Here is a 24,213-nt window from a genome sequence, read left to right as displayed (position 1 = left end):
TCACTTTACAGGTAACGTTGCAGCCAAACGCAAGCCTATATGTATGTTTAAAAAAACGTCTATGAACTTTCTTGTAGGGACAGAGTGGTAATTTAAAAAAAAACTAATATTTTATGTTTTTTACTGATACTATATTGATATCTATAATATAATTTTATTGACTTTAGTGAATATAAATGGATATGAAAACGTAAAATAAACCAAAATCTTAATGAAAATTTAAACTTCAATAGTACGACTTAAACTTCAATAGTACATAATTTAAAAAAATGAATATAAGAAAAAAGGCCGTGCATCATCAGGGTTGTGGAGTTGTGTGTGTATTATATAGGTATTTGTATGCACTAAATGTTTAGCTACTGTAGTTTGGGCAGTCATTACCACAACATCTTCAGACATGAGGAGTTAAAGGTCAAAAGTTCCATCAAAGTAAGTTCCAATTTTATGGCAAGAGTGCTCTTAAATAGGCGTTTGTTCAAAATACTTTCACTCTTGCGCTGAAATTACCATGACCTAAAATCTTTCTCGATAATTCGAAAATAAAAAAAATCGTACAAAAAACTTTATTATAATTGCTTATTTATTAATTTTCACGTAATTTGTCTATGATTCCTTATTTATACACTAGATTTATATTACGAAGTATATTTATTACAATTACGGCTTGGAGTTTTTGTATTCCCTAAATTCCTTGATCCACCTGTCTATGTTTTGTTTATGGATTTCTCTAGCCATCTTCACGGAGGGAGGGTCGAGGGGGTTGCTGGGCATGAGGTCCAGGTGATGCGCGGTGTCGATGAGTACCACTGCTACCACTGTGCTGCTTATGTTGGTTAGGATGCCACCTGTACAAATAAATTTGAGTATATTAAGGAAGGTGGAGCAAGAAAGTGATCAGCGTTGCCTTTAGGTTGGTTTAACGAACTTGATATTGAATGTAGACTTGAATTATTTTATTATATTTATAGTTTTTTCATACAAATTATCTGATTTTGTGACGGAAAAAATATCTTGATATGATTAAAGTATAGATGAAAGACTTTTTCTCCGTGTCCAGGGGCTGGCGTAAACGACTACGACAATACTTACTACTACTGCAGATCATATGAATATACAGTTTGTGAAATTGTTTACTTCTTCAAAAACCTTTGAAACATTGAACACCAGTTCATGAGCACTAAGTTGTGATGATAATACAAAGATCTGTATATGCCAAGAATAAATGATAGAGAGCGGCGTAGAAAACACATTCATTATAATATACGAGTAGCAGACGAGCCTGCAGTCCACCTGATGATAAGTGGCTACTGCCGCCCATGGAAATTAGTCTTCAGTCATCGTCAACCCCAGATAGGATAAAGTTACTGTTGAGCTTACCTCCAACCCATGGATCGAGGAGTCCGTTGCTAAAAACAATGTTAGAAGCCGCGCGAAGTCGCTCTCCGCCGTATTCGATGCGCGCAGCATTCTTGTGCGGATACACGTTATACTTCTTGTGGCAATTCTCCGCGTGTCTCGTGTAGTTCCACGCGTACGGCTCGAACATGTCCTCCTTGCCCGTCGTGCACATTGGTATCGTCATTTCAGTGCACACCTGAACGATCAAGTCAAAAATTCTTACAAAAACATCGAAGATCTGATGTAATATCTGATGGAAATGTTATATCTTTGATAGTATTTCAATATTTGGTGTTTTAAATAATGCTTCTTTATCTCAAAGAAGTCGATCCTGACAAATGTCTTTGGATGAGAGGTAATAAATATTTCTTTCCTTCAAAGAATAAATCTAACTCAATTTTAAATATTAAGTACTTTTAATTTGTTGCATTTAATACTAAACTGTGCCGAAGAAAAAGATGTACGGTTGGAGCACTGTGAAACCTTCTTTAGTAAAGTGGGCCATTATTTTGTATTCAATCAGCCGTAGACTAGTTCTGGATTATAACGCTGGCCTTTTTTGATTTAGAGGCAAATCCGCGGCTAGCAATGACAACTGGCTTATTTAAGAATAAATTATCGTACATTATTTCTTAGCACAGTTTTTGTATTCTGATAACAGTGATAACATACCTGGTACTTCCAAGCCGTAGCATCGAGGTTTCCGTAGAAGGAGCCTTTCTTATAGTCCACACATTTGGTCTTGCCGGTATAGTTAGCGGTGGTTTCTACTACTTTACCAAGGCCCTGAAAACAGATATAATACACAAACATTATGCGAAGAATACCTAGCTAAAACTACTATGATGATAGATACCGCCTATCACATCGAATTTTGATGATATCGTCCATTATTATTAATATTTAATCTATTCAATGTTTTACCTACCAAAGATCGACTTTTGACAAATACTTTAAAGATGTTAGAAATTGTTAAGTTCTGATCTTTGCTTGGCGAAACTTTTATTATGTTTTTTTTATTCCTTACCACAGTCCTTACCGTCATAGTGTACTAGTTAAGCTCTTTAATTTATTACCCAAATGGGGGGGTTTGAGAAAAAAATGTGAATCCGCCATCTTGTGCCAGCGGTTATCGTATATTCACAGCAATACAGAATAGACCGATATGTGCCAAATTTCAGCTCAATCGGTCACCAGAAAGGGGGGTAAAATTTTAATTACTAGCTGTTACCACAAAATGAATTTAGATAAAACCGTTTAACAATAAAAAGTACCTTACCTCAATTAGTTCCAGATCAGTCAAGGTGTGGTTGAGATACTGACAGACATATCTGACGGGCTGGCCCGGCAGCGGCATCAGGAAGTCCGAGGGGTAGGGGTAGTTGACCATAGCCAGGGTGTAGTACATGGACCGCAATAAGTATATTAGTCTAGTGACGTCAGCTTTTGTTTTGATGGGGTCACATAGCTTCCATTCCTTATGCAGCCACTCGGTATTATTTTGGGCTTTTAGGAATGTTCTAAAAGAGTAAATTGGACATTAACATCGAATTCATTTAATATACTTTATATAAATAAATACTATGTCAATCAGTCCTGTAATAAAATTATTAGTGTTATAATTAATACCAAAATTTCTACACAAATATAAGATAGCTATGCTCATGCAATTAATTTTTTAGAAACTTACATAAACTTCACTTGACTCGACTCCAGACGTATGTATGGAGCTGGAGTCCAAAATTCACTGCATCTCTGATTGGTAAGAGTATTAGTCACCCCTAGGTTTGCACCTTAACGAACCCAATGAAATATACCTTAATACAGTCCAGGAATGCCTGATGTTCTCCACACATTTGTCGTTAGCTATCCGGAAGCTGGAGGTGACAGTTCTGTGGTAAACCCCACAGGGCACTGAGCCGGTATCCACGCGCATAGGAGCTGACGCCGCGATGGCTCCGGCTACGAGGTGGGGGTACTTGATGCGGAAGTATGCTGCCAGTATACCACCGTATGATCCTGGAAGAAGATATTTTTTTTTCAAACTTCTATGAGTCCAAGGCAATAGTTAATTTAGAATGATTTTCAGTGGTCATACTCATCTTGATGACTTGTGCAGATAGCCATATCATTCTCAATATAAATAAAGTAATCCTCGAAGTATAACACTAGATGTACGAAATCAGTGTACATAGATTTTGCATATGCGTTTCTACAATAGGCTGCTAGTCTTCCACAGTAAATTAATGAACCGATCATGAAAATACGACCTCTCAATTAGACTGAAAATTTGCTGAAGATCATTATAGTTTTTTGAAGTTTACGTTTAGAACGTTTGCTGTCTTACTCCATTCTACAAGCGAATACACCAATAGCCTAATTAAACCAGTAGTATCAACATAGTCTAAGTAAAGGCAATATTTTAAAGCCCCATGATATGTTAGAGAACCATACCACCGAAGGCAATGACGGGATAACAGGGCCGGATGTTGTTGCCTTGGAGATCGTCGACTAGATCAGCGTAGTCAGCCAGCGCCTGTGCTGACGTCAGGTAGCCGATGTACTCCTTTTCCAAAGACTTATTTCCAAACGGCATGGAAGCGCCATAGTACCTACGAAATAAAGATTTTGTGGATTTCTATTATATACTAAAATATGTGTGGTATAAAAGTTTAACACGCAAAGGAGTCATTGTGTGTTAGACTCTTAGCTTTTTTTTTGTTTACGAGGGGGAAACCTTCAAAAGGTACCCGGTGCCGTGGGAGCGACACAGGGTTATGTGGGATTTTTACCGCACTAAAACCCCCCCGGTGGCCGTCCTCTACGTTGCCAAGAGGACTCCGGGATCTCCTACGGAACGCAATCGGAGTCCTCTGAACGCGTTGCCCCTTCGGGCTCCACCCAGGTGAGCTCCTGGACTCGCCACACCTCGACGGTATGCGACCACACACACCGCCCTCCTTCCCGGAGTTGCTTACTGGACGGCTTGACCTCCCAATCTTGCCGCCCGCAACCCCGGAGGCCCCCCTTTTAGTCGCCTCTTACGACAGGCAGGGGATACCGTAGCCCTATTCTAGTCCCGGGACTACAGGGACAAGACTCTTAGCCTAGTAACGACATAGTTTGTAAGGTTAATACAGTCCATGGATCTACAAGCAATTAAGGTCGTGCAGAAGAGGACTCTTCAATAGCAGGAACTTTTGCTAATGTCATAGATTCCGTGCTACATTTTAGTGTTGGGTTAGATATTTAACTATGTCTGCATCTTTATGGTCAATTATTTCACTTTTTCATCTTTTAAGTCAGAAAAATGGTCAACAGTCTTTCTGGCTCATGCTTGCTAAAAATGTAACCTTGGACTGCTAATTTGGCTCAAGACCTACCTGTGTTCGGCGAACACCACTTTAGCGTGATATTGAGGTGCAATTTCCCACATGAAGCCGGTGTGTTGCGCGAATAACTCTATTTGGCCCTGAAATATATGAATTCCATAAATATAAATAATTGGTAGGTAGTAATAAGTTGTTTTTATATGTTGCTCATATTTGGTGTACAAATAAAGAATATGTTGTTGTTGTTGTAATAAAAACAATAAAGACACCGTTATGTTAAATATACTGCTTGATGCTATGGATTTTTGGGAGACCTTCAAACTGATTCCTTATTTTTCATTTGCATCGAGAACTGAGTCTTGTTACCTAAAATATTGTAGCTATTTATTCAATAAAAAGTTTAAAACACAACATAATATTACCACAGTAGAAATATGGAAACTGTGATATTACTGTCGTGAGATTTTGTAGTCCATTCTAGAACTCCTATTTCGGGTAATTTGGGTGAATGAGACTAGTACCTATAGTCCGCGCCAAACTGCTAGTCCGCTCTGAAGTTGTTGCGAGCAAGTGTAGTCATACAATTTACTATGGCGACGCGATTCATTTCTATATGAAGAACGGACTAGCAGTTTCACGCTGACTATAATATAGTATTTTTATACTCTGACGCAAAACGAGTGGTATCATAAGTTATATTACAGGTACACACCTACATCTAACTGTGTATGATTAAGAAATCGTCCGAACGGATTTTATATAGTTGTTTTTGTTTAAAAGCTGGTTTAACCGGACGTATTCTTAACTTTGATTCCTTAAAGTAAATCACATTTAAAGACAGATTGACTGTCGGACTGTTTTAAAACCATCAAATATTTTTAACACATGAGGGTTTTTTAATGTTTTAATTTCTTTATCCTTATAATAAGGATAACCTACGTGTATACGTAGCATAATAAGGACCTTATTTTGCTACAATTAGATTTGATTTCCATATTCAATTATTCTTGTCCAAAGCAAGAATCAATTCATATAAACAGTCAACTACGAAAATAAAAATAAATAACGAGTCCAAGAAGTTATTCAATGGTATACCTTGCTATAAGGAAACATTTAGCGCTACGTTATTTTTAAACTTAGTTTTCCTTTATCTTCTCAGAAAAATATGCAATATTTAAGTGTTATCAAGTGCATGTATAATCCTTGCATTGTTTCAAAACAATAGCACACACGTGTAAGTATAATAAGAAAGTAACTTTTTAAGAAACCATGACATTCACGTGCAGAGGGCCCAAATGTATGAAGCATATGTAAGGGATATGTAAGAGAGACGAAAGTAAAATTAACTGATTATTTTTAAATAACACACGTTAGACAACTCCTCAATTGATATGATTACGAAAGGATATTCAAAAAATTTAAAATACTTTATTACGTTAACAAATTGTGTACATACTTATGAGTTGGTGTTGGAGCATCCTTTTAAGTAAATATAATACCTGTGCCAGGATGCCCCGCTCTTCCTTATCTTACATACTATTACAATTTGCTTTTATAAACAGAATATTACTTTTAGTTATTATACTAAATTTGACATTAACATTTCTAAATATTGTTATTAAGGAATTATGAAATTAGTATTAAGTGGCGTAATAAAAATATTTCTTGAACCAATTTACAACTTTTCTTATTCCCACTCAAAATACAACTCAAACGTCAAGACCGTTTTTTTTCTTTTGATGTGAAACATCTATAGCCGCACGTAAAACCGATTTCTGGCGTGGCGACGCATGCCACGCTATACGATGGTATATATATACAGTCTATATGCAGTAGTGTGTACGGTGTGGCGACGCGTCGCCATGCGCAATCGACTTGAAATAAATTCGTAAATTTTTGTATTTAATGAAAATAAATGTTTATTCAATATTTAGTCATCGTTATCTGGAAAAAAATCGTAATATTTTATTTTATCATTATGACATATTTAGTTCCTATCACAATATGTTCTTTTCTGCATATTACTTTTACAAAATAATGTCGATGTTTCACATCTGCCAGGCGTCCCGTGACGGCTCACATTTTTTTATGTTAACTGATACAATCGTACCAACCAGTCACTGTATAAATAGGAACTCATTATTGTAAAAATAACAATGAAAATAACACAAAATAATTAATAAAAATAATACTATACTTAATAAAAAGATTGAATATATTTCTAACATAAATAAATGATAAATTATTATTAACAGATCATTTTAATTTTGAATTTACAATTTCAGTATGATTTGAAACTTATATCTTCAATTTTACTAAATTTGTGCACTAGTGATAAGATTAACCACACAATAATACATAGTTTCATACACATCCATATACAACAACATTAATAGAGTTCAAAAACCCACCTCATTTCCAGCGTAGAAGAAGATGGGTCCACTACCTCTGTCCCAGTGGTCATCGTTCACTAAATACTTGATGTTGAAGGTCTCGTTCCTTTGGTAGCTGAAGTGATCCAGTGGAACATTGAACCACTTAGTCTCATACTTATATTCCGCGACTGCACTACTGAGACATAACACGATAATATACCACATGGCCACGTCCACTCTCTTTGGAGTTCGCAGGAATAATGATGAGCACAGAAAATACACCAATAATTCAAAGTTTTAATCGGTACGACAGCAGTACAGTTACGAACAAAAGTGTTCGCGGATGCTAATTTAGCTGAGTATTCTTATATTATTATTTAAAATATTGCGTTGCCTCGCCATACAGCGAGGCAACGCTGCCAGCGTTCTGGGCACTATGCCACAAGTTGGAGTTTTGGACGATATCTTTATCTTATAAGTTTAATTTATTTTTTAATATTAGTTAATTTTTAATTTAATTAGTATCATATGTTTATTATTATTATATAGATTATTTAGTATTGTATGTTATTATGTTATTAATAAAAACGTTATCTATACGTTATTATTTAAATAAATTTATATTAAAATGTTTTAAAAAAAATTAGCTTATATTTGCATTAAAATAAAAATAATAGCCGCATGCAATTTGGAATAATTAAATATTTACTTAAACTAACATTCTGTTTCGATAAGGGGAGTTTCGGGAAGAGGGAATTTACAATAAATTGGGCAACTCTTTGCGTAATGCAAAATTCTATGACCTGTATGGCGGAGCGGTCACCATACCGGTTTGACGCGAAAACTGATTGAAAATAGATATGTGTTCTGGCTCTTTCTGGCTTATTATTTTTTTGCATTCGTATTTATGTTATGTGTTCGTGGACCTTGTGGCACCCATGAGACAAGGAATCCTAGTGCTGAGCTGTAAGTGTAGAAAGCGTCTACAAGCGTCTTCGATCAACAATAGAGTGGGCCTACCACCATCTTTTAAAAACCATCTTAGTTCAGGAAAGTTTTATTTCCTCCTATAAACAGTAAAATATTCCGTTATATACAGTTGAAAAAACTTAAGCCCTTATTAATTTTTCGCTTATCCATTGTATAAAACCAACTGAAATCGTCATATTTTGCTTAAAAAGTTAAATTTCCTGCAAGAAAAGTAAAAGTATGATTAAAATAATATTGTTTTAAGAGATAGTAGTGACCTCCCTGATCGTATGCATCGATTGCACCATCGGATAATGTCGCTTTTAAGGTTCCAATTCTAGAGAGCAATTGTATATGATAAACTAGACGAGGTGAATAACTTTGAAGAAAATACACTTCTCGTACATTTGTTTATTAAGTCGTAATTGATCAACTTTTACATATTATGTGAAATAGTTTTACTTAGTATAAGTTGGCAATTTGGTTCCCGTCATTCTTCAGTTTCATATTCCAATAAACAATTCTGATTACTTAATAAACTTTCATTCCTTGATTTCGTAATTTACGCATACTTTAAAAAATATAAAATTGGATTTATGTACATAAGTGAATTGTACTTATTTGGAAAATAAATATCTTAAACGGTATAATTGGAAAATAAAAGTCTCATAAACTCATATACAAAAACTTTATTATCAAATGATTTTTGGGTGTTAATATGACAATATACAACATTATAATACATATTACACATATTAATTACAGATTGGAGAATTTGTATTCTCTGAACTCCTTGATCCATCTGTCTATGTTTTGCTTGTGGATTTCTCTGGCCATTTTCACGGAGGGAGGGTCGAGTGGGTTGCTGGGCATGAGGTCCAGGTGGTGAGCGGTGTCGCTGAGCACCACCGCTACCACTGTGCTGCTTATGTTGGTGAGGATGCCGCCTGTACAAATGGATCTACATTAACATACCGGAATAACTAACAAGACCCCTTTTCTAAGCCCGCTGCCTGTCAGTTCTTGTTTTGTTAGACATATACAAAAAATAGTATTTTCCCCCTTTTTCACGGTTTATCTTTTGAACCGAATAGACACATGATTTTTAGAGAGCATGTACCTACCTATAACTATAGCCGCTACAGCAACAAAAGTAAAGTTACAAATATAAAAAGGAGCTTCAGGGATGGATAATATCCAAAAAACGCAAATTTGTTGATTCGGGACTTTCCGGTTATTGAAATGTACTACACTCGTATCTAGATATATATTTCTTCGTTACCTGTGTAACGATGTGGGACTGTTTTATTCTCGTCGGGGAGAAAAGTTGCTGTTGAGCTTACCTCCAGCCCAGGGGTCGAGGAGTCCGTTGCTAAAAACAATATTGGAAGCCGACCGTAGCAGCCCCCCGCCGTACAGAACGCGCGCGGCGTTTTCCCGCGGGTACACGTTGTACTTCTTGTGGCACACATCCCTGTACCACGTGAAGTTCCACCGGAACGGCTCGAACATGTCGTCCTTGCCTGTCGTGCACATCGGCATCACCATTTCTGTGCAGATCTGAATGTTCGAATCTAAGATTAAATCCGTGTAGAAAATTTGGATTTTGGTAAGTAGTGACTTTAAATTAATATTTCTATGTATCAAATAATAAACTACGTAAGTCGATCTTGAATGTTACATGTAATCTGTTGCAACTAACGCTTAGTCGAATGTCTTGAGTCTTGAGCCTTGTCAACCTTCGGCATTCAAGTTTGCAATTATTTTGTATTTAACCCGTCCTACACAAACATAAGATTTTGATTGTGGCAACCCCTGAACCAGCAAATTCTTGTTCAACAACAAGGCAAATCGACTGGCTTATTTAAATTTAAGTTCACTCAATTCAATTCTTAGTATTTTCATATTTTTTACGAACCTGGTACCCCCAGCCTGCAGAGTCGAGGTTGCCATGGACGTAGCCATCCTTGTAGTTCACACATTTGCTCTTGTCGACATAATTAATGGTAGTTTCTACTACTTTGCCGATAGCCTGAAAACAATCCGTAACTTTAATTATGTTTTAGAAGTAGCAAATGTAGTATATTCTCTTTCATGTGTTGGGAACGACGTCATTATAAAAATACCCCAATGTGAGTTCGAGCGGAGTGCAGATGCAGTCATTTTCATTATTTTATGTGTAAATAGTCCTAAGTATAAAATATTTTGAGTCTTAAATATTTAAAATGAAGTATCTTAACATAAGTAGTTCAGAGTTAGTATAACATACGTGGCTAACATACGGACCCATTTCTTATTTTGAAACGATAAAAAGGCTGCTTCATTTGATAAGTAAAAAATATTTTACCTCTATTAGTTTCCTTCCAGTCAAGGTCTGGTTGAGATATTGGCAGACAGTCCTGACAGGGTGGGCCGGCAGCGGGATCAGAAAATCCGACGGGAAAGGGTAGTTGACCAGAGCGAGGGTGTCGTATATGGACCGCAAGTACCATACTAGTGCATTGATGTCTGACGATGAGTTGATGGGATCGCATAGATTCCATTTCTTTTGTAGCCACTCGCTATTATTCTGGGCTTTGAGGAACGTTCTAAAAGTGTAAATTGTACAACTCACTTTACGTCATTTTTAACAACTTACTATATAATAATAATAGGAATTAGTTTTGCAAAGTGCAACTTTTATTTACAAAATAAAAAAAATCTAAAGCAATCAATCAATGAAATATATTTTAAGAGCACTAACGAGCGAATATATTTCATATAGGTACTTTCCCAAATCCGAGAAAAGGATCAGGTATTTCAATTGATCTTTTTGATATTTCCCTGAAGGGTCTCATATTCAAAATCCACTGCTACTCAGAATAGTAGGGGTGCTACTGTAAGTGGATTGAAATGTACCTCAATACAGCCCACGAGTGCCTGATGTTCTCCACGCATTTGTCGCTGGCTGTCTGGAAGCTGGAGGTGATAATCCTGTGCATCACCTCGCAGGGCACCATGCCGGGGAACATATGTATAGGTGCTGACGCTGCGATGGCTCCGGCTACGAGGTGAGGATACTTGATGCGGAAGTACGCTGCCAGCATGCCACCGTATGAACCTGAGAATGCCTTTTTAATTTTTCATCTAAATTTCTATGTGTCCAAGATGATTAATTAAGTGATTGCTGATCAGGGGTGGGCTTCAACCTGAAGATGATCTTATGAGAAATTTTGGAGTGGTCCCTCTAACTATTTTACCAGGTGCATAGTATATCTTAAATAAGCTACAATACCTACATGATGTAGCAAATGTGTATAAAATTCTGTTTTTTTTTTTCAATTTTTGGATATGTGCATAACCACATACACGCGAAATCTAAGTACCAGTTTAAAGTACACAATGAAGATATCGGAACCATGTACCATAAATATAATCAAACATGACTTCGATATTCCTCATGAGTACATAGAAACAGCACAGATTTTACATACATATCATAAGTATATGTTATGTAGCACAACGATAACGAAGTATAGGGGGAAAACATGCTGAAAACTTTCGTGTAGTTTAAAGTACTGAGTGCGTTCCTGGAATTTGGTAACGAATTTGGTGCTTTTTGATCCGTTTCGCTACATTACTATAGCGATTGACTACTGTTGAATCCCTGTTGTACTTTAAATAAAGGGTGAAGTATTAGGCTTTTTTGTGCATGCCAACTCTAAATTGTCCAGTAAATTTCTGAAGTCAATCAAAGATCTCCGAAGTCTCTATGTTGGAATGTACCTTGTAAGGTTTCCGTCTTAGTACATTCTTCAAAAGCGATTACAACCCGATAATATTATAGTGCAGAAACCTTACCACCAAAGGCAATGACCGGGTAATGGGGTCGTATGCTGTTGCCTTGAAAGTAGTCGGCCAGATCGGCGTAGTCAGCAAGCGCCTGCGCAGCCGTCAGGTAGCCGATGTGCTCGCTGTCCAGAGACTTGTTTCCGAATGGCATCGACTCACCATAGTATCTGTGGAATGAAGAATTTGGTCTTCTACCAGAGAATGGACATGTGTGATTTAAACGTTTTTTGTTAAGTCAAAGCTGATCGTGGTCTTCTAGAAGGAAGTAGGATTGGAGTACAGGAAAGGACTCTTTCTAAGCAGGAATCTTAAGTAAGTCGAAGAAATGAAGGCTAAGTAGACATTTTATTATGTCGGCATACAATCGTCATCGGGAATCCATTACCTTACCACTGATAGGCACGAGTTTCCTCTAGAAGTGTGAGAGGTTAAATCCAACGCGCTGCCTAAGTGCCGATTGGTAGACTTCGGTGACGGTAGAGGGGTGATGATTTTCTTCCATAAATTTAACCGATATTTCTATCTACCTGTGTTCGGCGAACACCACTCTAGCGCGGTATTGAGCTGCAATTTCCCATATGAAGCCGGTGTGTTTTGCGAATAACTCTATTTGACCCTGAAATGTGTGAATTCTGTGAATATTTGTTTATTGGGGGTGAATAAAAATAACGATTGGTCCGCTATCCTGGGGCGTCCGCCATAGTGGATTTAGACTGACACTAGGTAGCACGTTGTGTTGCCATATAAATAAAAAAATGTTATGGTGAATAACCCTTATCACTTAGGGGTATGAAAAAATAGATGGCAGCCGATTCTCAGACCTACAGAATATGCATATAAAATTTGGTGAAAATCGGTAAAGCCGTTTCGTAGGAGTAAGGTAACTAACATTGTGACACGAGAATTTTATATGTAAGATTAAGCTAATCCATTCTCAATAAACCACGTTAACGTAATATTTAAGTTCGATGGGTTAGGGTTAACTGCTTTAAACATTAGTTGCTAGATTTGCCCGTCACATACGAATTAACAGGGCAAGTTATATAAAATCTTGCAATAAAATAAACTTAACAATACTCGTACATTGCAAGTATCGGCTATGGAATGATAATATAATAATGAGATAATTTAATTAAAAAACTACATCGTTGAGTTGCAGCATGAATCGGGGACACACGTGCAGCGATGACGCGCGGCACTGCGCGCTTTGTAGCGATAACCACGATAGTCACTAAACAGTAGGAGCTTTTATATTTGTGTTTTCATTTTATTTTAACGTTTTAAATAATATTATATTATTATGAAGAAATGTTAAGAATGCGGGGAGAGGCCACCTGAGAATCTGTTCGGCCAAAGAAGCTATCGTCGATACATGAACATCTTTACTGAGCATTATGTTTGAGATTGTTGCGGCATTTTTTTTATAATACTAAGCTACTGCAGCCCATGGACTTCAGATCAACTCTAGATAAGCTTAGGTGCCTACTCGAGGTCGACCACAGATGCGCCGCTACTCCTAAGAATTAAGCTGGAATGCTTCGAAAAAGTATTTATCCCTTACCACACCCTTCAAACCAAAACACAGCAGCGTTGAATACTGTTGTTATTAGGCAGACACAGGTGTAGCGGTGGTCCCGTCGGAGTCGAACCACTGAAAGTTCTACTACCTTTAGCTACCACCTCTATATGACATCCCCTATAAGTACGCATCATAGCGGTAACATATAATTACTTAAACTTCACAATAAACGAGAACAGTTATGTATTCCAATAAATTCTGATTGTTTGTAAGTGAGGGTTATTAACCTCTCGAGATAACTTGTAGTGAAGTTAACTTGAGTATCATATTTCAATAGCATATCACTAACTGTCTTCTTGTCGTAATAATTTAAGTTTAAAATAATAAGGCCTTGTGAGAGTCTATAAAACTTAATAAACATACGAAATTGTAATTCATCTTAAATGCTCCTGTTGATGAGAAATCTTACGAGTTTGGCCTTGGAACAGTTAAGTTGATGGTAAGCTGATAAGGATATATATTATATATTATAATCGAAACATTTAGGAGAAAATAAGGAGTAAGTTATTATAGGGTGTGGTTACAAACGTTCTCCACTGTTTTACAACATATATAGCGAACATATTGGATGTGTGAGGCTTTATTTGGACGGTATGACGGCATTAGGATGCCACTGCCTAACGCCGACGACACAACTTTTTATCTTTACCTTAGAAAATGATTGCATGCAGTCCACCTGATGGTAAGTGGCTGCTGCCGCCCATGGGTATTTATAATCAACCCCTGATAGGATTAGATATTCTTACCTAAGGTCGGCTAGAGATGCGCCGCTATCCCTGAGGACTAAGCTGGAATGCCATGAAAAAGTATGTCTCCTCAAGGTGTGGCCCTTCAAACCAGAACACAGCGGAGCTTGACACTGCTGTTGTTAGGCAGAAATAAGTGAGGCGTTGGTGCCGCCAGAGTCGAACCACAAAGGATTATACCACCTTCAATATTCCTCTACGACTACGATTCTTAGACACTGAATGATGCAGATCGACCGAGAGCGGATGCATTATATGCGGTATTGGCAACGGGTGCTAAGAATTCCATGGAAAGTTTACCGGAGCAATGTTTCTATCATGAAAGAACTGCATCTCCAAAGAGCAGGAGAAATAGAGTTTAAGATTTCTAAGAGCTTTGATCAGAAATTACGGTTCAGCAGTCTCAGGATATGTACGATGTACCTGCAAAACTTCAAAGTAAGTAGCTAAAAACAGAATTATCGTATACTTCTTGGTAAGTAGCAATATTTAAAGTTATAAATTGTAAGAAGGAAAATATTTTTAATTTTGAATTCCTAATGTGTGGTTGATTTTAACACTGTCGCCATCTTCACTTTTATTAATTTGGTGATAAAACTTAACTACGCACATACATACTAACAATAGACTTCAATAACTTACCTCATTTCCAGTATAGAAGAAGATGGGTCCATCCCGGAGCCAGTAGTCATCGTTTACCAAATACTTTATATGGAAAGTCTCGTTCCTTTGGTAGCCGAAGTGATCCAGCGGAACCTTGAACCACTTTGTCTCATACTTATATTCAGCCACTGCACTACTGAGAAATAACACGATAATATACCACATGGTCACGTCCACCCTCTTAGGAGCTGGAAGTCATAATGAAGAGCAGTAGAGGCACCAATAATTAAAAGTGTGAACCGTCACGTCAGCTGATGTACAGGTATGAACGCAAGTGTTATGCTTTATTATTGGCGAATATTTCGCCAAACAACTGTCCGATTTTTTTCGTGCACGAACATCACCACGAAGAGACCCGTGTATATAATTGTTATTTACGGAACATATTTTTCATGGATAAAGTGCGACTTTCCTGTGGTTTTGACCAATCACCAAAAACTCGATCCTGCGCGGAAAACGAACGAGTATTTACATACAGATGTCAAGTACAGAATGCACCCAATTAAGTTTAAATAATCGTACTTGCGTCTATTCGTCTGTACTCGTAGTGTTTAAATTTTGCATTAAAAGATAAACACAATTTATTTCTTAATATTGGAGCATGTGGTAACGCTCCAGACCTTTCTCAGTGCAAGTCGGAACCTTTGTCCATTAATGGGACATATATTTAATTCAAGTCATTTTCTTCAAAATATACGGACGTTATTAATAATTAATCTATCCAATTACAGCCTAGTAAAGGTCTACATTTGAAAATTACTTCATACTAAAATTGTCGAATTTCGATGATCGGTAATCAAATTTTGGATAGATTCAGTTTTATAACAGGCGATAATCTAATTCAAGGCATCTGTAACGCTATGATTGAAAGCCTATCTAAGCTCCTATCTACCGGATAAAATTATATGTTTTGACCCTTTAAGTTCCGAGCACCATGAGCTATCAGAACATTTCGAAGCATCATTAACATTCTCAATATTAAATCAATAATAAAACACTTTCTTAAAATCGTATAAAAACTTTATTATCACATTTATCTAGTACAATTACGGCTTAGACTTGTTGTACTCCCTAAATTCCCTGATCCATTTGTCTATGTTTTGCTTGTGGATGTCCCTGGCCATCCTCACGGTGGCGGGGTCGAGGGGGTTGCTGGGCATGAGGTCCAGGTGATGCGCGGTGTCGATGAGCACCACTGCTGTCAGAGTGTTGCTGATGCTGTTGAGGATGCCACCTGAACAAGCAATTTATATTGAGATAAATTTTATGTACCTAGACAAAAGTACTACAGAAACAGATACCTGAAAGTAAACTCGTCCATTTTCGGAGGTATTTGCTTATTTGACCGTACTTGCTTTAATGGGAAATGAAAATATCATATAATGCTTGTCCCAGAACGTTCTCTATATTTATAGCAAGTACTTGAAATTAGTTACCCTATTTTTGGTTGCGAAAATTCGAACTTTCATATAGGTATTGCTCAGATAAGATTGATTATTACTAATTGAGATTTAAAGTGAGATGTAAGATGGTGAACGATACTGGGTTTGTTATCATGTTCAATTAAAATAAAACTTCAACTTAATGCACAGTTAACGTCGGGTTTATTACCATTGAAGAAAATAAATGAATTGTAATATGTGAGATATGAATGTCTCAGTAACGATAAAGATAAACTTTGCTTCGGAAAAAATTAACATCTTTTGAGCTTGAACATACAGTAAGTAACCTGTGCACTGGGGGTTAACCGCGAAGGCAACTAACCGCGGCTTGCATTTCCTTATCATTTTGTGGCGATTAAGTGCGAACAAAAGGTTTAAAGGTGGTCAAAGAATCCTTTGTGGTTCGACTCCAGCAGCACCACCGCCTCCTATTTCTGCCTCATAACAGCAGCGTTGAGCTGCTGTGTTCTGGTTTGAAGGACGTGGGGGAAACATGCTTTTCCGAGGCGTTCCAGCTTAGTCCTTAAGGGTAGCGGCGTATCTGTGGCCGACCTGAGGTAGGAATAACTTATCCTATCTGGGCTTGATTACAGATTTTCATGGGCGGCAGTAGCCACTTATCATCAGATGGACGGCATGCTCCTCTGCTACATTAAATACATATAAAACTCCCACGGTTAACCGCTAGTTCGTAGCCGGAATAAGCGATATTGAGCTTACCTCCAGCCCAGGGATCGAGGAGTCCGTTGCTGAAAACAATATTGGAAGCCGCGCGTAACCGTTCTCCACCGTATTCGATACGCGCGGCGTTTTCCCGCGGGTACACGTTGTACTTCTTGTGGCAATCCTCCGCGTATTGTGTGAAGTTCCATGGGGACGGCTCGAACATGTCCTGCTTGCCGGTCGTGCACATCGGCATTATCATTTCTGTGCATGCCTGTATAATAATCAAATTAAAGTTTAATCAATATGCGTAAAAAAATTGAAGCTCTATGTTATCTAGCGAATTTGAATAAGTGGTATTTGGATAAGTTTTACAAGGAATTTTTAAATGACTCAGAGTCCTAAAGTCGATCCTGAACGTTATTATTACTCTAATGCAACTAACGTTAAATTGAGATGTTTGGACCGTCTAAAACCTTCAGCATTAGCGTTGGCCACTGTGTCATATTATGATATCGGCCTTTTCATTCAGAAGAAAGACCTGCACGTAACAAAAGGCCCCAAATAAGCTAATAGCTGAATGAACTGGCCTACTTAAATATAAATTAATTCATCAATCTTACTATAGTACTGTCATTATAATCAGCCAACAGACCTGATATCCCCAGCCTTCAGCATCGAGGTTGCCATAGTCGTCACCTTTCTTGTAGTCCACACATTTGCTCTTGCCATTATAGTTAGTAAAGGTTTCTACTACTTTGCCAATGCCCTGGAAACAGAAATAATGCACAAATTAATTAAAACGGAAATTAGTAGCAAGTGGCCCATGTCAAGTATTTTCTGTAGTCCAATCAATAATGAAACTGAAAAGAGGACTTTAGATAAATGGGGGCATATTCCTTAGGTTTTCATGACAAAACATTACCGACCCATTCTGTTATTATTATTCTGTGGTTATTTACTTCTATTTAGAACGGAGTCAAACCCATATTATTTTTATGATAAGACAATTTATTTATGTTGACGGTAAAAATGATTTACCTCTATCAGTTTCTGTCCAGTCAAGGTCTGGTTGAGATATTGACAGACAGATCTGACGGGCTGGGCGGGCAGCGGCATCAGGAAGTCCGACGAGAAGGGATAGTTGACCATTGCGAGGGTCTCATACATGGATTGTAAGAACTCCATTAGTTTATTGATATCTGAGGGCGATTTTACGGGATCACATAGATTCCAATTCTTTTGAAGCCACTCGCTATTATTTTGGGTTCCAAGGAACGTTCTGGAAGTGAAAAACATTTTTGAGACATTAAATGATGATTGATAAATAACTACTGTGCGCAGATGATTGGTGAATAAATATTAGGTAAAATAATTAAATACCGTGTACAGTATAAATTTCATATTTAACATTATGCAGAATAAGACCCAAAAACTCAGTTGATCAGATATCTCAAATAATAATTTTAATATTTTTCTGGTATGATTACAGATTAGTATGAGCATCAGTATGTTAAATAAATAAAATTTTACCTCAATACAGTCCATGACTTCCTGATATTCTCCACACATTTATCGTTGGCTATCCTGAAACTGGAGGTGACGATCCTATGGAACACCTCGCAGGGCACCATGCCCGGGTACATGTGTATAGGCGCTGACGCAGCGATGGCTCCGGCTACGAGGTGGGGGTACTTGATGCGGAAGTACGCTGCCAGCATGCCACCATACGACCCTGGAAGAATATATTTTTTGCTTTTGGTCTAAATAAAGTCTACGGGTCGAAGATTATGAAAACGGTCATTTGGAATGTTTGCCAAGAGATAGGTTCATCCTTCCGATTTAAAATATTCTGATGCAGTATGGCACACATAGCGAATTATATTCTAAAAATGCATGTAATCATCGAAATATTTCCACCGGATGAACAGGATCTCCAATACATGATGTAGGCATGTCGCAAAATTTCTAGAAATTATTCTATTTTTTAACTCGCTAACTTTTTTCAGTTTAACTGCATGATAAAGACATCGTATCGATCTACTATACAGCGCCATATAATATTATGATGAAGCGTGACTTCAATATCATGCACGAGTACGTAGAAACAGCACTACTCGTAAGTTTACATATCAAATGTCAGTCGCTTACGTAGTTATCGTAGGTATCGATATTTGACTACTTGCTTAGTATCTGTTGTACTCATATTGAAGTTTGTACTCGTATTACTAGGCTTCTATTAGTAATTAAGCCGTCCATGGACATTTAATTAGTAAATTTAATTTAGTCTTACCAAATACTTTAAATAGAAGATAGCGATGACGCCGGCTGTCTTTTTTTATAATACAGGAGTAGCCGACGAGCATGCAGTCCACCTGTAAGTAGTTACTACCGCCCATGAACATTTGTAACCAATCCCAGATAGGTTCGAAAGTTACTTTTGACCTTCCTTTCAACCCAGGGATCAAGGAGTCCGTTGTTAAAAACAATGTTGGATGGAACCACCTTCAAAATCCTTGTCTAAATCCTTAAAGGTCACTGTTAAGTAAGTTTACCTCCAAAGGCGATGACCGGGTAGCTGGGTCGATTGCTATCGCCTTGGAGAAAGTCGACCAGATCAGCGTAGTCAGCCAGCGCCTGCGCAGACGTCAGGTAGCCGATGTGCTCGTTGTCCAGAGACTTGTTTCCGAATGGCATGGACGCACCATAGTATCTGCGGATAAGAGAATTTGTTTTTCTTCAATCGACTCTGGGCGTACCACCGCTACACCTATTTCTGCCTATTAACTGTAGTGTTCAGGGCTGCTGTGTTCTGGTTTGAAGGGTGTGGTGAGGGAAGACATACATTTTCGAGGCGTTCCAGCTTAGTCCTCAACGGTAGCGACACATCTGTGGCCGACCTCGGGTAGTAATATCTAATAGCAGTAGCCACTTACCATCAGGTGGATTTTATGTTTGTTTGCTACTCCTATATAATAAAAAAATTACTAGTAATGTGCGTTGAAAATGTTGCTGGTTACGTAAACTTGTGGTGGTCAAAGACACGTAATGAGTTGCTTCAGCTAAAGGCTAAGTTGATTCTACATAATACTGATCAGTATTTTCGTATTAAAGGTATCTAGAGTACTCTACATACTACTTGCTACATACTCTTTCAGTGTGGGTAACTACTTAGCTTAATGGCTAAACCTATTGTACGAATTAGTCAAGCCCTAAGCATAAGTTAACGACTCCTTCGCGTGCCTTCCAAAGAACATATAATTATTTTAATGGTACCTTTATTCAGGGGTGCCCATTGGTAGGTGGAGTTTCTTTTACTTGGGACCAAACTTTATGGTCATAGGAATAATTTGGGCGAATTTGTAAAGAATAACATGAACAAATAAATAGTTTATTACTTTTTACTCATCACTTTTAACATGTCATCAACAACCCATGACTGTCCCACTGGTGGTTGACATCTTAGGATGAGAAGGATTTAGGCAATAGTTCACCATGCTTGGATCAGTGATTTGGACCTCGAACCATCAACTTAACAGGCCGAAACGTTTTATCATTGCTATCATAGCTCGCATCCATAATAATAATGCAACAAAATATCCCAGTCTTCCTTGTGACCATAAATTTTAGCAGAATTTAGCGATATCTCTACCTACCTGTGTTCGGCGAACACCACTTTAGCGCGGTATTGTGGTGCAATTTCCCACATGAAGCCGGTGTGTTGCGCGAATAACTCTATCTGGCCCTGAAAAGTGTGAATTGTGTAAATATTTCTAGTTAATAGGTAGCAATAAAATAAACATTCTAGTACTAAGAATGTTACGGTTAATTGTAAACAATACATAAATAATACCATAAATAATTTATTTAGTGATGATTGAAATGTTTGCGCTGCTTTGTTTTGGTTCAAATTTAATATTATTATACAATTATTTCGTGCTCATGAGTTAAGGTTGTAAAACGTCTGTGATGGATTTCGAGTAGAAAAATTATTTTAAACTTCAGCAACACAGTTACTGAAATATTTAGACGAAGGAAGTTAAGAACCTTAACATCAGCTGGACAACTTAATAGTTTGTTACAAAAAAATAGTTTGCATATGAAGTTCACTAGGTATTTTAGCAAAGCGGGATCTTGCGCCAGGCTTGTGTCGAGCAAATGAGGTCGCCCCAACCTGTTCAGAGTCAGACCAATATTTATAGTTCATAGCAATATGTGGTTTGATATCTTCGTGAACTTTTCAAACATCCTTAGGTTCTATCGGCAGTAAATCGAATAATGACCCTTAAATCTTAACAGATATTTATCAGTTAAAAAAATTAAACACAAGATTTTACTTATAATGCAGTTATTAATTCTAGCAGATAATTATAAGAAGCCGTCTTACATAAAATAATTGATTACATAAATTACGCGCTAATAAATAAGCATAATTCAGGTACTATTTAGAGTAACGAAAAAATTCTAAGTCTATGGTACTACATATTACATAATCAATAAAATTTGTGTCATTAAGTAATTGTTACAATTTCGTACAAATATAATATGGACACTGGACAGTGATCTATTGATCGTTAACTCATTACTGTCCCACTGCTGGGCACGTGTCTACTTTTACAATGAGAAGTATGAGAGCATACTCAACCACGCTGGCTAAGTGAAAATTTGTGGACTTCGCATAAGTTTCTCTCTAAGAATGCGATAATAGTACATTACAATACGAGGACGAAAAATTTTTTTCTGACAAGTGTGAGTTTGCAGGCCGAGCCGCAGGCGAGGACTGCAATCACACGAGTCAGAAAAACATTTTTCGTCCGCGTGTTGTATAAAATTTTATATTACGGGGTCGGAAATGGGGGTTTTGCGCACGCGAAGCGTGCGTAAAACGTCAATTTACGCACGCCGTGATATAAACAAATTCTAATACGCTCACAAATTGAAACATGAGATTTAGCACACAAATCCCGACATGAAAACCCAAAGTTTATATCATTAAGCTATCATTGGTTCAATTAACTTATACCTACTCCATAATAAAGTCGCGGACAGCTGTTATCCAGTAAATTCTGACTGTTTGCAAGTAGGGGTTATTTACCTCTTCGAGATAACTTGTAGTGATCTTGCCTATCATATTCCGATAGCGTCATGTAATTATCTAAGAAAATATAATTTACCTAACGTAGTTATTTAACTGCATAGTATTAATTAACAGCTTTAAACTGTTATCTCAACATTTCATTCACTTCAAGGGCTTGTTCAGTAGTGGCACAGTTAATGGGTCAATAATAATACGTTTGTTTCAATTTTGTCCTGTCACAGGTCTATAACATTTTTCATATTGGCGGATGATTGGCGGTATGGAGGCACAGTTTTGATATACTTATGGATAAAGGGCTAGGTAAGACTGACCACACATTAGCTGCTATCGCTCAAGCGATAGTTGCAAAGGTCTGTAGTTCAAGCTATTGACAAATAGCTTAAGCCGCTACCGTTGGGACATGTTTGTGTTCCAAAAAATCTATTGTATGTCTACGCATCTGTACAGATAAAAACAAAAGCTGTGAATAAATAATGTTTGAAAGCCGCGTTAACCACGTTTAATTTGCTAAAACTACCAGTTGCTCAAGCTACAATAGGCAACGGGCGATCAGCCTAAAGGTTATCATCTATCAATAACATTCGAAACTGTATAGGTACTGTCTGCGTCCTTCGAAACGAGGAGACGTTTATTTGCAATCATGGTTACGGTTATCCTTGCTGACGCCCGTTATTAGTACTCAATCTATCCTAATCAATCTGCCAAAGTTGGAGACTTGACAATTTCGAGTATGCAAAAAATCTGAAATGTATTTTTTTGGTAGGCAAAAAATTGAGAACATTGATTGTAATAGTTGGCGGTAAACATATCCTATTGTTTTCCAAAAGGCCAGTAAATAGAAATTTAAATTACACACACAAAAAAATTCACACAAGTACATAATAATATACAGACGCTAATAATAGCTTTCTAAAACCCACCTCATTTCCAGTATAGAAGAAGATGGGTCCACCACCCCTGTCCCAGTTGTCATCGTTCACCAAATACTTGATGTTGAAGGTCTCGTTCCTTTGATAGCCGAAATGATCCAGCGGCACCTTAAACCACTTAGTCTCATACTTATATTCAGCGACTACACTGCCGAGAAATAACACGATAATATAACTCCACATGGTAAACACGTCCACTCTGTTTGGTGTTCAAAGTGATAATGAGCAGAGAAAAGATACCAACAATTCAAAGTGTTAGCCGTTGCGTCAGCTGTACAGTTAGGAACGAAAGTGTTAGAAGATACTTTATTAGTCATGTAAACAATCGGTTCATTGGAGCTTAGTGCACAATGCATCAGGCTTCGTGCAGTTCTAGGAGAGGATTATTTCCAGCGGGACTTCAAAGGGTTGCAGTCCTTCGCTTCATTCTCTATTGATCCATTGTTCAGATCTAGTTTTGAACGTAGTAGAACGATTCTTGGATAGACTTTGTTTGTATAGACACAACTGCCACATTCATGTTTGCCCAATTATAGTAGTGTTACAGTAGTGCATAGTAGATAAGGGAATGATAATCCTATTTGGATTTGATTAGTATATTTTCATGGGCCATAGCAATCACTTTAATGATCCGATGTTAACGTTACTAAAATAAAGTTCATCGAACTTACGGAAAACATGTAGCTAGTTCAATTCCATTCATCCTCGTATTTCATTCTTAGATTCACACCTAACTTTTTAACCAAATCGAAGTTCTACTCGTCAGTACTCTGTACTTATCAGTACTATTTGACCCCTGTCAGTGGCAGGATGTCAGCACTTATTCGTAATGACGCGTTACGGCGATCTGGAGCATTTTGTTCGATGCACAATACATTGATTGAATCATCGCTGACAAGACCATTCAAACGCAGTACAAACTATGAATGATCGGTTAAATTGTTTTGCAGGTATTGATAATAATAGTAACGTACAGGGGACTTAACCCCTTATACACTACTTACTGAATCTTCACTTACCATGACCGTGCTAGGAACGTCAGTCAAAAAATATTTTGATACACAGCAGCGCTTAATGACAGACAATAATAATAAGAGGTCATAAATGAAAACTTATTAGAATTAGGAAATATATTTTATTACATTTCTAAGTTATATAAAATTAACAAGTTATAAAACTTTTATATTT

At 37.3% G+C, this 24,213-nt stretch overlaps 3 protein-coding genes across 4 annotated transcripts; all 3 read right to left on the bottom strand.

Annotated features, from left to right (window-relative positions):
- Positions 1 to 545: 545 nt before the first annotated feature.
- On the bottom strand, positions 546 to 7,386 carry LOC140756243 (lysosomal Pro-X carboxypeptidase-like). Of its 2 annotated transcripts, none has more exons than XM_073091715.1 (8): positions 7,142 to 7,386; positions 4,782 to 4,870; positions 3,853 to 4,010; positions 3,216 to 3,417; positions 2,678 to 2,918; positions 2,071 to 2,184; positions 1,378 to 1,594; positions 546 to 845 (listed from the first exon to the last, which is right to left on the bottom strand). In XM_073091715.1, exons 1-8 carry the CDS (start codon positions 7,328 to 7,330, stop codon positions 658 to 660), a joined length of 1,398 nt encoding a protein of 465 aa, XP_072947816.1. In that variant the 5' UTR covers positions 7,331 to 7,386; the 3' UTR covers positions 546 to 657. The 2 variants fall into 2 exon arrangements, with proteins under 2 accessions (XP_072947816.1, XP_072947823.1); XM_073091722.1 differs by lacking the exon at positions 7,142 to 7,386 and adding an exon at positions 6,230 to 6,413.
- A 1,359-nt stretch (positions 7,387 to 8,745) lies between these two features.
- On the bottom strand, positions 8,746 to 15,111 carry LOC140756257 (lysosomal Pro-X carboxypeptidase-like). The gene is made up of 8 exons (XM_073091735.1): positions 14,873 to 15,111; positions 12,433 to 12,521; positions 11,915 to 12,072; positions 10,973 to 11,174; positions 10,422 to 10,662; positions 9,993 to 10,106; positions 9,418 to 9,634; positions 8,746 to 9,021 (listed from the first exon to the last, which is right to left on the bottom strand). Exons 1-8 carry the CDS (start codon positions 15,056 to 15,058, stop codon positions 8,834 to 8,836), a joined length of 1,395 nt encoding a protein of 464 aa, XP_072947836.1. The 5' UTR covers positions 15,059 to 15,111; the 3' UTR covers positions 8,746 to 8,833.
- A 780-nt stretch (positions 15,112 to 15,891) lies between these two features.
- LOC140756225 (lysosomal Pro-X carboxypeptidase-like) lies at positions 15,892 to 23,261 on the bottom strand. Its single transcript, XM_073091691.1, has 8 exons — positions 23,017 to 23,261; positions 20,655 to 20,743; positions 19,554 to 19,711; positions 18,532 to 18,733; positions 18,040 to 18,280; positions 17,654 to 17,767; positions 17,056 to 17,272; positions 15,892 to 16,127 (listed from the first exon to the last, which is right to left on the bottom strand). Exons 1-8 carry the CDS (start codon positions 23,206 to 23,208, stop codon positions 15,940 to 15,942), a joined length of 1,401 nt encoding a protein of 466 aa, XP_072947792.1. The 5' UTR covers positions 23,209 to 23,261; the 3' UTR covers positions 15,892 to 15,939.
- Between the last annotated feature and the right edge of the window lie 952 nt (positions 23,262 to 24,213).

The sequence above is a fragment of the Epargyreus clarus genome, unplaced genomic scaffold, assembly GCF_041222505.1.
Source record: "Epargyreus clarus isolate Ecla_fem2 unplaced genomic scaffold, WU_Ecla_fem_2.2 ptg000003l, whole genome shotgun sequence".
NCBI lineage: Eukaryota > Metazoa > Arthropoda > Insecta > Lepidoptera > Hesperiidae > Epargyreus > Epargyreus clarus.
The sequence above is the reverse complement of the archived record's forward strand: the minus strand, read 5'-3'. Positions and strand labels throughout refer to the sequence as shown.